This window comes from Branchiostoma lanceolatum, chromosome 4 (assembly GCF_035083965.1).
Source record: "Branchiostoma lanceolatum isolate klBraLanc5 chromosome 4, klBraLanc5.hap2, whole genome shotgun sequence".
NCBI lineage: Eukaryota > Metazoa > Chordata > Leptocardii > Amphioxiformes > Branchiostomatidae > Branchiostoma > Branchiostoma lanceolatum.
This window is the reverse complement of record NC_089725.1, coordinates 26,623,333-26,639,895: the sequence shown is the minus strand read 5'-3', so window position 1 is coordinate 26,639,895 and position 16,563 is coordinate 26,623,333. Positions and strand designations below refer to the sequence as shown.

Sequence of the window (16,563 nt, the reverse complement as noted above, 5' to 3'; positions counted from 1 at the left end):
AACACATGACGCATACAAGTTAGTACGGACTCAGTAAGGTGCTAGAGTACCGTAACGGAAATTGTAAAGGTTGTTACTGAATCATGACGACAGCAATGTCCCATGACATCCATACGTGATCCAAGCTTCCTCATGACGTCATAGCTGAGCAAACAAGGTAAATGCCACTTCTTCATTGAACTTTTTTTTTAGTTGACAAATTGAAATGTGTGCTGAATGTGCTGCTCCGTCACTGGTATTGATTGTGTTTCCCCGTCCCTGGTGCTAATCGTGTTTACTGATTGGTGCTGATATTGTGTTTCCATGTCCCTTGTGCTGATCTTGTTTCCCTGTCCCTGATGCTGATCACGTTTCACTGTACCTGATGCTCATTATATTTCCTTGTCCCTGGTACTGACTGTGTTCCCTTACCCTGGTGCGGACTGTGTTTCCCTGTCCCTGGTGCTGATAGTGTCTCCCTGCCCATGGTGCTGACAGTGTTTCCTTATACTAGATGATTGTTGTACTCTGTCCCTGGTGCTGATTATATTTCCCTGTCCCTGGTATACTAACAGTGTTTCCCTGTTCCTAATGCTGATTGTGTTTCCCTGTGCCTGGTGCTGACTGTGTTTCCCTGTGCCTGGTGCTGACTGTGTTTCCCTGTCCCTGGTGCTGACTGTGTTTCGCTGTCCCTGGTGCTGACTGTGATTTCCTGTCCCTGGTGCTGACTGTGTTTCCCTGTCCATGGTGCTGACCGTGGTTCCCTGTCCCTGCTGATGACTGTGTTTCCCTGTCCCTGGTGCTGACTGTGTTTCCCTGTCCCTGGTGCTGACTGTGTTTCCCTGTCCCTGCTGTTGACTGTGTTTCCCTGTCCCTGGTGCTGACTGTGTTTCCCTGTCCCTGGTGCTGACCGTGTTTCCCTGTCCCTGGTGCTGACTGTGTTTCCCTGTCCCTGGTGCTGACTGTGTCTCCCTGTCCCTGGTGCTGACTGTGTTTCCCTGTCCCTGGTGCTGACTGTGTTTCCCCGACATCTCTATCCAAGGTTTCCACAGACCGCGTGGCAGAAACCGTCCTAATCTCCCCAGACGTATGGCTCTGTGACTTCGGGAGTCAATACATCACGACCTCGGTGAGCAACATTCCGTCAATACCGCTACGAAAACACATTCGTTATTACCAGCATTGAAAATGCATTTTCCATGTATTCAGTACGCAAACATATTGTAATCTCTCTTCGTGATTATAGAACTCGTAATACTGATGTACAACAGGATTGATTAGATGCGGAAATATTTGACATCAGCGCCAAACTTCTCAATGTGTTCTTAACGATTTGACTGATTTCACGAGTTGTGATTTGTGAGGGCTATGAGAACGTTTCGCTTCTCGCGTACTTCTTTGGTCTTCGGTCAGGATTTCGTCCTTGATGTCACTTGGGCATCGAGAGCAACTGAACACACAGCCTTGCCAACAAGTTCCAAACGGCTGCGTAAGTGAACATAACTAGCAGAACTGACATGACATGATAAATGTATCTATATCAGGCCGCCCGAGGGGAGAAGCTATACGTCTACACAAAGCAGTCTTCTCGCCTTGAAACCAAGGACACGATCCGGCGGCGATGTGGCTATCTCACAGATTAAAGCGACCATTAGTTTATGCAGTACACAGACCGGACGGCCGGGGGCGCTTCATAAGGCTTTCATAAGGGCGTGTGGTTGATCGGATAATGCGATTTAGTCAGGCAGCTTAGGTAGAGTAGCATGGAGAAAAATAAGAAATAAGGGAGTCGTTTGTAAACCTTGCAATTTGGTAGCCTTCTACCGCACAAAATTAAGAAGAAGCTTTATTCACGCAACAAAAAGTGCAGTTACTTTCGTACGGTTAGCTACAAACTACAAAATAGAAATACAAAATAAATCTTAATATTCTACTAGCTGAGCAATTCGAGTAATGTAATATGAGTACATGCGTAATATCATGTTGCAATGAGGCAAGGCTAATCGTGGTTTTCAGTGTCTTTCCTGATGACACTATATATCTTATGCATTTTTCAAACCATTTTCATTCGTCTGACCAACCTCCCTAGAAAAGGATAATTTCTTATTTGCCGCTCGTTATCTATATAAACTACGCACAAAAAGTTCGGAAACTTAACTTTGGTCGATCATATTTCCGTTATTTTTTTTACCGATTTCAATATATTACATATCATTTAAAAGCCTATTTGATTTCCTTTCCCATGATACCAAACTTATTGTGATTGCGAGTTCATGAAACGAGCATCAGGCCTGCTAAAGTGAGTGGGTCGAAGAAATAAAGTGCCCAGATTACCTTACAATAGTCAAACATGCTATTCCGTACATATTCTTCTGTTGATATTGACTTCTGTACGAGAGTATTGTGAAAAATCAACAAGAATAAACAAGACATATTCATGAAAGCTAAGTTTATTCTTTATCAAAACCAACAATCTGTGTCTTAGTAACGGGTTAGCGAGGAGTCTTAGTAACGGGTGATCCAGCCACGCGCTGTCACTACAGCACGGCACCTACTCCTCATACTCGTCACCAGTCGCGCAATGCGATGCTGAGGGATAGCGTCCCATTCCTCCACCAGCAGTCGTCCTAGGTCAGCCACCGTGTCTTGCACGGACAGCTCGCCCAAGCTGCTCCCATAGATGTTCGATGGGGTTCAGGTCCGGGCTCTTAGAGGGCCACTCCATCCTCTCTACACCTGCATGCTGGAGATGGTCGGCGATGATCCCTGCCCGGTGTGGGCGGGCGTTATCTTGCAGCAAGGCATTCGGCCCCATGTTATGGAGGAAAGGGATGGCCACCGGATCAAGTATTGTGTCACGATGTCTTTCTGCATTGAGGGTTCCTGGTACAAGTCTTGTCTTTCCCCTGGAGTTTATGCCTCCCCATACCCCAATGTTTGTTGTGAAACAATAACAAAAAATAACACCTGTGGATGACGATACCGTTGCAAGACGCAGGTGTTTATGTGGTGTAAACAATTGGTTCTTCGATGTGCTAAAAATAACCTTGGATGTTCTGTGTGCTAGAAATAACATTGGATGGTCTGTGTTCTAAAAATAACCTTAGAACCTGAGGAAACAATATATTGAATCATCATCCGCGCCCATACCGATAGGATGTCACAGCGCGCGTATGACACCAACAGGGAATTTTGGGCACTTTTTCTCCGTGACCCACTCACGTTATTAGTCCTGGTACTTGTTCCGTGGGTTTTCAATCACAATAAGTTTGGTATCATAGAACAGGGAATCACACAAGCTTTACAATGATATATAATGCATCAAAATCGGTAAAAAACAACGGAGATATGATCAACCAAAGTTAAGTTTCCGAACTTTTTGTGCGTAGTTTATATATAACGTTATAATATATTTTCTTGGAAAGTGACCTGAATTTCATCAGGATTTTTACACTGCGATCAATTAAGTCGAGATTACTTAACCACGTAATGTAACGCTTATAAATAAATGATGAACTTCAGTTTCTCGTTCAATAACAAAATATTCGCTTTGACACTGCCAATAAATTCCCCTAAGGAATGTACGTTTATGAACTGTTCTAAACCAGCCCCGACCACTCACATGAGATAAATCAGAGCCATGAATGGTTTATATAAGCTATCAGCATGATACCAGCCTGTGGGCTGCTAACGCACCGAAACGTGCAGTGATTTGTCGAGCAAAGAGCACACAAATCGTCAGATACGGGGAGGTCTTTGCACAAATGCATCTTCATGTAGGAGAAAACAAAATACTTTGGTGACTCCCGGGCATATCTTAGAATCCTACACGGTCTCCCCGATAATGGGCACGACTGTACCGTGTGCACAGGGTCGTAGTAAAGAAAAATCGCCTGTTCACCTATTGACAGATACTAATAGATAGCTAAGATGTTACCCGATATGCGGTAGACCAAGAATCCATCATCCATGTCTACCATCTTAGTCCGAGACAAAGTAACGCGCGCCGTATAGATTCAGTACCAACAGGTGCTTTGCGTGACTCAACTCTGCTGGGCTTCACACATTCCTCTTACAAGTCGATATCATTTGGTAGAAGTCACTTCTTCTTCCGAACCCTCTCTCTGGTCTATTAAATAATGGAGGTCGGTATTGGTGAGGTACCCCTAGCGGTGCCGTGGTGAACCGGAAACAATGCCGTTTTAGATGCTGCTACAATACTGACATACTAGTAGTCTGTGTAGTAAGCTGGAGGTATTATATTAGTGCAAAATGATCATGAAACATCATGGTACGTAAAGGCTCACAGGAACATGTATTCTGTGCAAAACAGAATTTTTCGGGTATAGATAAAAGCCAGTTCGCTTTGATGTTCATCTCTATGCTATGGGTACAAACGACGATGGCGAGTCATATCCAAATATGTCGTTTTGATAAAGATCTTATGCAATTATTCTGATTTAATCCACCCAGATGTATAGATGGAATGTAACAATAACAACTTACTGTAATTATACCCAACCCATGTAACGTTAGTGCTCAACGGGGTGCCTATGGGTGTGTGATTATCGACACTGAACTCACATTTAAGAACCACCGGCCGATCCCTAATATTTGTTTTTTCCACCCGTCGCTCCGAATCACTAGATACAAACATCAACAGGAGTCTAATAAATGGGCGGTTACTCTGTTGTGGCAGAGCGAAGTGTTCCTTCTTTTTGTTCGATACCCCAACCCCCATACCACGCGCCCCAAGTTCTCCAAATTTTGATTGGAAAATGGCCTACAAGCCAGAGTACTAGTCTGCCCTCTGCCACAAGGAACATTGTGAAAAGTTGACGAGTAGCCAATTAAAAAGTCGCACTACACAGCAAGAGCGAAGAATGTAACTGAATCATTTACGACAGACTGCACTCAATTTAACTCCTTTCTTCACACGCAGCCCTTGCGGTGCATCTCAACCTTTGGCCCCATATGTACATGTAACATTACGCATGGAATGTAGATACACAGCCTCGGGGTAGGTGCTGGTCTGACTGGTCTGATATAAACACACACACGGACGTACACACATGTTGACATTGCTACGACTTCTGTATCATCTAAATCTAAAGATTGTCCCTGGCAGGTCTACAGTCTTGTTGGAAGGTGAGTTGTACCTTTACCTATCAATTATGCAGACATTCGCCGACTCACTTGAACACGCAAAAGGTGGGTAGAGGACGCTATGCCGCATATTTTGAATACTTGCATTGGATTCTGCCATGCCAATGTCTGTAACGTACGGTGCAATTGGCCTCCTGAGGCCTAGGTCTTAAATTGCTGTCATACTGTTCGCTACAGCACTGACGACACTTAACGATACTTGTGAGCATGCAATGGTCTACTAAGGTGCTCCCGTCTCATTCCGGCGGCAAAATGAACCGACCGTTTCAAAGTAATGGAAGGGTAACAGGGGCAAACTGAAATCATATTTTACCACAGACCAAGTTCCTCGGAGAGTGTTGCAGCTAGAAACGGCTGTGCTTGCTTCCAATTGTAGATACGTGTATGGGCTTTGGGGCACAGAGTGTGAACATTTGCGCCAATTTTCGGTTTTACGGCTGGACCCTGCCGAACCTACAATCATTAATCATTACACGTAAGTGATTCATTGTCAGTCTCAAACCGCCTGTACCGACCTGATCAGGAGGGAGGCCTCGTGAGTTGTGTGTCAAAAAGGAGACAATTTTACACATACTCATTCCTCCCGTCATCTGCGTAAAGATGCGTGAATATATGACATTCGACGGAACCGAAAGTTTGGAAAGGCTTTCCCCGCCGAAATTAGGATAGTTATATGGGGCCGGTTACAGGTTTGTTAATATTGAGATATTTTTCCTCTCCAGTGCATGCACTGGTAAACAACACGATGTTGTGGTTCTATTCTACAGTGCAGATATCCTGAATATCGTGGACTTAATTGTGGAATGTCTCAATCATCAAAGGAATTTCAGGGATATAATTATCCTGTAGAAGTTAACAAAACGCACCGAATTGCCACGGGCGGGTGTCACTTTTTTAAAGTTGAAGGTCGCATCGACATGAAACAAACGACCTTCGGCTGACTATCCGGCTGACTGAGAAACGGTTCTGCCGTCCGGACCAGCCTCCACCAGGCCTTCCTACGGAGGCATGGGTCGTAGAATTCCGCAAAAAAGGGGAATGATTGGCCAGTAGAGTAAGTCCACGATAAGGTTGATAATTCCAAATGAAACCCTCTGGTGGCCAAACTCCCCCGGCAAATATTTTCCCTATAGCTGGCATAGTTAGTGTGGTAGAGACTACATGGTCCTACATGCGGACCACGTACAGACATCAACCACATGTCTGTGGTAAACACAGTACGAGAGCCACTCTGACTTTCGGTGTTGTGCCTTGTTTCCATTCCACCGGACCAGTGAACAAAGTGCGCACATTGTAAGACGAACCAGTAAGTCATGACAAAGCAAGCGAAATGACGTCCAAACACGAGATAAAGTACAATGTTAACATCTGATTGTGATTGTGATTTGTCACATATCAATGTTTACAAACTGCTCATGCTCTAAGTGTCACCTGCGCCTTGATGGTTTATGATGAAATACATCACCAACAACCTTAAAAGAAGAATAACAGTATTCTTGGATTACTGGGGATTTTTCCTGGTGAGATAACCGGCACACTTGAGTTACATACACGAGGTTCCTGTTCTCGATACATAATGTGACGCGCCACTTTCAGTCAAGCTGTTTTTTTACATATCCAGTCTGTCGATACTTCCTCACAAGAGCTAGAAGACATCGGGCGAAATATTTATGAAGTGCCGCCTCGATAATCTTCTCAAACCTGACTTCCGGGGGAGAAAGCTCCAAATATTCACAGTAGAGTTTTTATTACATCGTTTGTCAAAATTTTGAATTTCGGAAAAATTTGTCATGTCAGATGGACCAAAAAAATTAAGAAAGATGAGTAATTTGAAAGTCGTTGTGAATTGCAACATGGGCGCGCCCTAGGGCGAGGTTTTGTATCATCTGTGTAATTAGCCAATTTACCAAGAATCAAATCAATCAAAATGAACCTTATTTCTATACCTCGTGATTTTTGTCATTTCAACCCAACGTGCGGACGAGCTACCATTGCTTATCCATTAAGTTTTGTATGCCCATTTGTATTATTTATCCCTCGTTAAGATTCATGTTACAGACAAATTCTCGATTTGTTCCAGCTCACCTAGCATTAAGAAAACACAATACAAGATCCATAATTACCCCCCGAGCTCTCAGCATGGCGTGCCTTGCCTTGCCCAGGGGACAGGGTAACCGCGACTGTCTGACATCAAACACACCGCCTGTCAGGTGCCATGTCATTCATTGGACGCAATCGTGCATGAACTGCCAATCAGGACCGTTGGTCGGCAGTGCTCGCTCCTGATTGGTCAGCAGTACGTGTAACCTGTCATTTGCCCTAACCATCTGACGTAAATGTTTCCACGAGGGGGAACATTGGGATACTAGTAGTAGTTGGTTCAACAAGTGAAAGTACGTTGTCTTGGTTCAGGTGAGTCCTTGTTGGTCAGAAATTATTATTTTTTGGTCTATGAACGTATCAGCACGCGCCGTGCTTGCACGGTGTCTGTTGTCTCTTCAGGAGTTAAGTATTAGTGGAATAATCGCTTTTGACGCCGGCTTACCCTAGGCACCGCAATACAGTATCCTCATCTTCTTCACCAAGGTAAACAGGACGACATGCAGGACAGCGACTCGCGGAACGGCGGAGCCGGCACGAGGGTCGGCCGGCAGGGCAGAGTGTTCAAAGACTACAAGAGGATCAAGCTGTCTCCGAAAGTGTGGCAGGACTGGCGGGCCAGACAAGAGCAGCTCGGCTTCACCACGGCCAACGAGCTGGCCAAATATCTCCTGTCTCTCAGGTGAGGTCTGACATCATACTGATATCTGATGATAAGAAAATGATGTACACGTAACGTCTACGCGTAGTTACCAGTATACGAGCCGATACAGATTTATTCCGTACATGTCTGTCCACACAGACAACTTTGCCTGAAGATGTTGATAACACCCGAAGTAATAAATCTACATTTTATGTATTGTGCATCAATTTGCATCTATTCTGAGGTGTGCCCCCACCTACATTCATTTGTATCTATTGTGGGCTGGTACTCCCAACTCATATGTATTTGTAGCTATCGAGAGCTGGTACTCCCTACCCACATGCAGCTATTGAGAGCTGGTGCTCCCTACCCACATGCAGCTATTGAGAGCTGGTGCTCCCTACCCACATGCAGCTATTGAGAGCTGGTACCCCCTATAGCTACCCACATGCATGTGTAGCTGTTGTGAGGTGGTGCCCCCACTTAACAAGGAGGCACACCTGTTCCACGGCCCTCAGTGTCTCTACACCGTGTCTGCGTACCTTCAGTTCCCACGGGAGTGATGAGGCTCTTATCTGCCAACACAATGGCGATAAACACCACTTTGTCTCCATGATTGCCGGAAAGAACCCGTGTCTTAACCCTAAAATGGGTCTTTGTGTCAAGAAACTGAAGATGGGCTTTAGTTAAAATGAACTGTACAGTTTCCACATACAACGTACGAGTTTCTAAAACTGTATATTTAGTTTGTCTTTAAAAACGGAAATCCCGTCAAGCTTTTCAGATCTAGGGTCACGAAAACGTGCCACTGTTTACCAAGGAGTTTCAATTCAATATTGGTGTTACACATGCTGACATTCAAGTTGAATGGCATTCAGCAAGGCCAGGAGGTGAAAAAGCTATTTTAACCTCCTTGCATACAGGTAACAAATGTTTCCAAATCGGACTACCTAAACCAATGAGGTTATTTCAACCTCGAGCTCCTTGCCAAAACTAACAGATTCTACGGATCTTGTATTGCTTATACCAGTATGTACAGATGTACACATAGGGGTTATGGAGGTCCTCTGTTAGTATGTACAACAGGCCTTTTGTGATTATTACGCCCGTCACACTCACAGTGCATGTCCCGGGATCTGTTTCCTGGCATTTCGGTATGTCGGTGTCGAGCGTGGTCGTCATACAAACGTCTTATTTGATACACGTCCTCCCGTCTGGGACTGCGTGAATTCAGGGGAACGGACCAAAATTCCAACACAGCTACAATTCTCAGAATTGTTGGGGCGCCCACCTGAATGTTTGGGATAACATGACATGTTGTCGGCACGGGTCTGACCCTGGGTTGAGCCTTGTTTATTGTACTGGCCTCTTTCATGTTACGTCTGGAATTTCAATAAGGTTAACTTTACCCCTGGGCGCAATAACACGCCGTCTTTCATCGGGCAGTAATGGACCAATTTACCGGACGTTAAAATCATTCACAGCGAGTTTTACACGCCTTACCTCTTTCATGGCGGGTTTTACGAACCTAACGAAAAGACTATCTGCCGTTGTTTCTCCATTTATAAGGTGTGGTTGATAAGGGCTACCGTGGTACTAATCAACACCTTAGTAAATATTAACGCTTTCATGGGAATTCCGAAGAATATGTCCGCCGACAACGCGTAGAGCCCTTAGAATTAATATCTGTGTCGTATCAGCACCTTTAATACCGGTATTAAAAAGATTCAGAAGTTTTATACCCCGTTATATGAATTGCAAGACTATCGCCATATATATATATATATCTTCCATTGCTTCTCCATTCTAAAGGTGTTGTTGATAAGGTCTACAGTGGCATCATTTGACAATAGACTCAATATCTGTGCCGTCGTGCCTCCCGTCTCCCCATAGCCTTTTGTGGTAGCTCTACAAATAATGACAGTAGATCCAAGGACGATATGTTCACATGTATTGGACTGGCAGTCGCCTGAAAGTGACAGACTATTGTTGAAGAGTTGTAATGGTCATGTCAGTTCAGTGAGCAGAGCAGTCCGCAGTGAAACAGTCACCTTGAAATGTCACGTTGTAAGCATCGCGATAATGCAACTGACTAGTACATGGTTGTAACGGAATCATTTTCCTGATAATGCTGGAATAGAGGCAGTAGAGTTCATCAAACCATGAGGAAGGTAGCCAGAAATGTTACCGAAACGCCAGCAGATGAAATGCCTTTGGTTGTGTAGGGAACCATTGCCTATAACTCTTGGGTGCTACATACGCCGGCAACTGATCAGTCGACACATAATCTACATATTGTAACATTGGTTTATGCGATGTGAGCAAACGCATGGCTCTACACACACGTATAGGATTATCATCGACTTCACTATTGCATAAATAAGATCCTACAGATGACGCCATACACTAAACAAAAAAATATGGCAACTTTAATTTTTCTGGTTAATTTGAACCCGTTAAGGTAGTTTGTTAAAATCCTCCCCACAGCTTTCGGTATACAGGGCTGTGCCAATATTCGTTTCTATAGCCCTTGGGCCATGCACGTTTGTACAGGCACTGTAGCGCAGAGCTGTAGCCTACTGGTAGCACTTGGTGTGTGTTCAACTTTCATTCTCTTTCTCATAAGTTCTATACAGAAAAGAATGAATGCACCTGTTATCCCCATTTAAACTCACACGCCCTACCAGCAGCAGTCAACAAAGGAAACAATAATTGCTGGAAGCAGAGTCAGTTTTCCTCATCCCCTCCAAAAGACACCATACAACCTGTAGTCTGCGTGTGTTAGCCCGTAATCCATGGGCTACAGGAATGTAGGGCCGGAATAATGACAACATTATGGTTCTATTCTCAATGTTCCGTGGAGTGTTGAGGGAAGATAATGTTATCATACTGCATTGTGCGAGCTCAGTCCTTATACGCTGTAATCACGGCCAGCTGTCAAGCCCCTAACCATTGTTGCCTTCGTGCCATTTTTCTTTGCCTTTATCAGTCTGCACTAAAAGGCCGCGGTAGTTAGGGGCAACGGAGCGACTTTGTATTTATTCAATCACTGAGAAATACTGTAGACGCTCCTGACTGGCTAGGAAAGATGGCTATTTTATCTTTAAGTTTTTTCCAATTGTAATGTAATTACTACTAGTATCCTGGAAGGATTAAAATCCCAGCACACAGACTAGCTAGGTGAAATTCGTAACTCCATGATTTGTGATGGGCGGGAAAAGCCGTCTGATTATAGGGTGTTCTATCTATTGTTAATTGTATGAGCTGCTTAGTATTCCATGCAATATTGGCCCTGCCTTCAGCCCTACCTTCGCCCAATCCCAACATAAATACATTTGAGAAGCGTAGAGCGGAAAAATGCGTCTGATTTGTAATATAGGCTGTTCTTTTATCTGTGCTCATTGTTTGCCCTACCTTCAACCCCACCTTCGCACAACCCCGAGATGAATGTATACATTATAACTAGACCGACTAGACCGACCTCAGTAATCTATCGGGGGATTTTAGAAATTGCCTTTTTTATCTCACAGCTACGGATCTTAGCTCACCGTTAATGCATCATTGTATCTGTGTGATCTGTATGTCACCCTCGCAGGACACCCACCTGTTCGTGGCTTACCAGGTGTGATCCGATCTCAGATATAACATGGAGATAAGAGCTGTGCGCCCTGAGCTATGCGATATACATATATCCCTCAGTTCACACCTTGGAAACATGTTAAGCCCAACAAGAGGGTACTGTAAATGCCGAAATGTTCGCAGTGGCTTTATGTTTGCGGTTCTCGCGGCAACCGTTTCACCGCGAACTTAAAACCACGGCAAACATTTTTGCCCAATACTGTAGCAATATGTTACTATAGCGCTGCCGCGAACTGAAAAAACACCGCGAGCACTCCGTTTTCCTCTCAGCGCGAAAAAAACCCACGCGAACTTGAATGCATTTACAGTACTTCGATATTTGGAGGACGACGCAGAACGAGGGTATCTTTGGGACAATAGTAACTTCTGATCAGAAGACTTTTCTGAAATTGCTTCTTAAGACAGTAAGCCGTAAGAAGTGGCAATCACAGAAGTGTCAATCAAAAATCACAACCCTTTGACCCCGAATGCCCCCTTTCCGATCTTCTTTAACCAAGGAGGCTTAAGAAGGTCGGTCAGACAAAGAAGTCACGCTTGTCAAAAGCATCAGGTTGTTACAAATGGATTGTGGCGGAAAGTATTGAAAGGACTTTCTTCAGTTCTTATCAAGAGATACAAATTTCTTTTCGTTCTTGTAACTGAGATATGCACAGCCCTTTACACTCGTATAACAGCAATTTGTTCTGAAATAGCTTTGACGGGAAAAGTTTCAATATGTGTAAAGCAAAAATACAAGCTTTCGTTTGATTCAGAAAATCATCCCTAACAAATGTAACAGCGTCTTAAGGATTGTGATCTTTAGAAAAAATTAACTGTTACCTCACACGTATCTTATTATCTGGATATCTAACCGTCTTCGGTAAAACGCAATAAGCTTTAAGTATTTGATTTTTTTTGGACAGCGTAGCTTAGGGAATCAAGATATGTTTCTGACAATTTCCTTAACAATATTACAAAGTTGATGATGGAGGTGAGGTAGTGTGTACATGTATATCGCCGTGAGCTGTTTTGACTACGACCACTGGAAAATTGTTTATTTCATAATTGTGTCGGCATGAACAAAGGGTGTCCGACGACCCTATAATAACACAGGCGGTGTGAATATAAAGGTGACACAAGTGTGCATGCAGAACGAAACAGGCGAGATGCATGATGCATTTAAAAGCCAGGATTACCGTGCTATAGTTGTTCCTTGACTATAAGACATGTCTGCTGGGCTCAGATACGAGTTTGAAATGTTGTTTTTTTGTGGTAAAGCGCGTTCATGACGTTTTCTTGTGACGTTCCTGGGGTTAATAAGTGTCACGGAGGTCAATATGGGGCGAGGCGAAGTGGCATGACAGGAGATTGATAGCATAATTGTGATAATTATAGTTATTATGGTTTCGGCAGTTAGGTTTCAAGTACCGGGCAACATTAATGTCGTATAGTGGGACTCTTTCGCCATGAGAAGATTGGCACAAGCACAAACCAGACAAAACAACTAAACAGAGCAAACAACTTGAAAATAACATATAAACACACACACAAATCTGGCGTACGTAAATTTCACATGGCATTGTATCTTTTGCATTATATGTATAGTAATACTAGGGTCATGCGAACTGTTGAACTGCGCGCGGTTCTAAAGTTGTTTTAGCCGAGTCAATGCACTTCTGTGTGACATGTACATGATTCATGGCGCTTACAGAAACTTCAGTGAAGTTGCTACAGTGGATTGTACAGTCCGACACAGATAAACAAAGAAAGGGCGGTGTACTGCAGGTTTGCTGTATGTCTATGCAAAAAAATGAGGCTACTAGTTCCAATATATTGATTCACGAAAGGTCCTAGATGGTCGCACTGCTCTGCCATTGAGATTAACTTATAAGCCCACCATGTTCCCATCTCCTGCAGTGCCGATCATGTCAGGAAGACGGTAGGAGGCGCTGCTAACTCAGCTGGCAACGCGAAGTCATCTGAGTCAACGACAACAAGCTGGTAGGCCATCTCCACTCACTCTGAAGTATACGTGGTACCGTTAACCTCCATCAACATTAATCCGCCGGGTTACATAAATCCGCCACTTTGAAAAACAGTGGGGTTGAGAGATCTCTAGGGAAGCACCCCCAGGTTTCTGCACAGTTTAGATATACAGGAGTGCATTATACTGGGGGACGCCAGGTTGGATATCTGTTTCGACGTATCTTTTTAGGGTGGCGAAATTATGTACCCGGGTGGAATTATGTTAGTAGATGTTAGATAGCAGGGTAATGGATGTGACATCAACACGTCTCACAATGGTGTCGTTAGCGGTAACATTCTTCCCATTGCAGCATTACACTACTTTTCGTCCCTTCCAAGTCCTCCACCGGAAATCAAAGATGAAAATTAAACAGAAAGGTTTTTGCGAATGTTACCAGCTCATAAATCAGTTGTATGTATCCTAAGTCTTGTTAAGATTTGTACAGCTACATAGGCACTACCTCCGTGCTAGTAGATATCATAAAACTAGGTTCAAAATGCCCGTTAGTAGGTGGTACCAAGGCTATGTGCATCATCATTAATATCCTTTCATCGTTTGCTTCTAAGGCTTGGACAATTGTCGACAGCGCAGGGCATGGCTCCAGTTTTGACTGGCGGGACCAACGGTGACCTGTCCCCGACCTGACCACGACGGACGCCCGGTCGGCTCAACACGAGAACGGCCTCAACGGAGTGATGCAAGCTTTTTATCTTATCTTATTCCATCTAACTGATGTAGATTTATGTAATGGTTGTACAATGTACCTGCAGCCATGAGAGATGGCACAAAATATGTCAATACTGTAATGTAGAACATCATGTGATATGATAGTTTATTCTTTGGGAACAACAACACCCCTGCGTCCACTCAAGTGTTGTTTTCCTTCTCCTAAAGATACTTACTTTGGTAGTAACGTTTTGCTTCTGTATTATAGAATCTCTGGGACATAACATTATGGTTGTCATGTCATCTTATATTGTGTGCTACTGTACATCTAGAACATCATGTGATATAATGATTTATTCTTGTGACGTATGTAAAGAATGAGTTGTAAACACAGCAATGTATTATCTTTGGTTATCTGCGCTGCAGAATTTACCAACGATTTGACATATTTTCAATTGTTCGGGTCATTCCATTTTGCCGTTGACGATAGAACATTCTAAAATTGATTAAGAGAATAGAACATTGAGCTCTTGGAGGCAAGCCTGTGAGAAAAAACGTGAGATTAATCTTGATGATAATGATTTTGTACCGTGATGTTTTATAAGGTATAGACGATTATGCATGCGCAGTGATAAGTGACAGTTTTGTTGTCATGACATTTTGTCTTTTAACACTATCGGGAATAAATGTATATATTGATAAGTATTGCATGTCACTTGTTTAGTATCTGTGTGAAGGGTCGTTGTGTTTTATTATGTCCTTGTAGCTTTTATCAAAGGGTACCTAAAAAACAGGTCACAGTCCAGACCTGAAGATGTATTCACCTGGCTAGAAAAATAAACTAAAACTGATATTACTATTGTGTGGGTTTACTGCATCTAATGATAAATTGATTCTCTCTTGACATCAAATCTGTTCATGGTGTGATAGATATGTTAAAAGAAAGATCAGAAAATCTAGATCAACCTCCAGTCAGAAAAAAAAACATTTTAATGTCTTTTACATCGGTGATTCTGTTTATGTGATCAGCAATCCAAGACGGAAAATTAAAGTTGCTGTGCCGCTTCAGCCTGCTAGAGGGCGCACATCCATCGGAACGAAACCGTTACGAATGAATGTATGAATGAATTTTTTTGAATGAATGAATGAATGATTTATTTGCACAACAATTGCAACGGTGACAATGTATGGCAATGTAGAGATAACATAATTAACAATCTATGTGTATTTTTCCACAATTCTAATTACTACTTTATTATATCAAATATAATCTACAGTGATAACTAAACAGAACTATTCTAGATGTCACATTGCATATTTCTAGGCTACTTTTCGACTTAACCTTCGTCAAATCTCATTTAGGAATAGTACTGTTTCTTTTTTTGTATAGCGTTATGAATGTATTGGCCTATGTGGATAGATAAGGAATCTGGACAAGATAAAAGTACATTGAAAGTATCGGAGCGTTCATGTTCACAAGTAAAACGGTTTACTTTGCTGAAACGGTTCGAACCGTTTTACTTTTTCAATCATGAACGGGGCCTAACAGTGGTGAAGGCTGACATGTGTGATCTTGCAGGTGCCTTCCAGGGAAAAAAAACTCGTTTAAGTGATTTATCTAGTTTATCATAACAAAATACAACTCGTGAATGTCGAAGAAAACAAGTATACAACAAAATATGCGTAAAACGGCGGTATGATCTGAAGAATGGAGTTTTTTACTCAATAGTCAACACGTAACAAGACCCAAGGCACATCAACGTGTGGCCAGAAGGCTCCTCACCTGTCATTGTCAGTCACGGTCACCTTAAAGACCCCATTGTCGTGAGTGCGCTGAAGCGTGCAGAAGGCACCTAAACTACCTTTTATGTGTTTATCCAACTACGTACCCAGGTTTAGACACAGAACAAACCCTTCACAGCACTGCAGATTACCGACGGAAAGGCCCTTTATGGATCCATCTATGTTCGTCACACTGTGAGAATTCAGAAATTGTTTCCCAAAACATCGTAACTAACGGAGCACAAAGGGGGGATTTAAAATTTGAACACTGTCGTCATCACGCAATGTGTACTAATTGTCCACTAATTGCCTGAGAGATGTTGACCCCGTTGGGACAAACTCAATAAATTTCGAAATGTTTAAAAGGGTACTGCTAATCGAATCAACTGGTACTTTACGGATATCAGTGCAATATCAGGATACAACAATGGGGGTTTAAGTGGATTATACAATCTAGGAGGGGAAGTGAGACTAGAAAAAAATGTCCCTATCAGGGCAAGGACCCCACGGGCACAATTTTTGCTGTTGGATGTGCGTACGTGGGCAGAATCAGACAACTTAGAAACGACTTATTTTGTTTCAC

General features: G+C 43.1%; 1 protein-coding gene across 2 annotated transcripts; it reads left to right on the top strand.

Moving 5' to 3' along the window:
* The first annotated feature begins 5,005 nt into the window (after nt 1–5,005).
* On the top strand, nt 5,006–15,054 carry LOC136433732 (uncharacterized). Of its 2 annotated transcripts, none has more exons than XM_066426190.1 (4): nt 5,006–5,127; nt 7,732–7,927; nt 13,424–13,507; nt 14,099–15,054. In XM_066426190.1, exons 1-4 carry the CDS (start codon nt 5,052–5,054, stop codon nt 14,175–14,177), a joined length of 435 nt encoding a protein of 144 aa, XP_066282287.1. In that variant the 5' UTR covers nt 5,006–5,051; the 3' UTR covers nt 14,178–15,054. The 2 variants fall into 2 exon arrangements, with proteins under 2 accessions (XP_066282287.1, XP_066282288.1); XM_066426191.1 differs by lacking the exon at nt 5,006–5,127 and adding an exon at nt 7,333–7,557.
* The last annotated feature ends 1,509 nt before the right edge of the window (nt 15,055–16,563 follow it).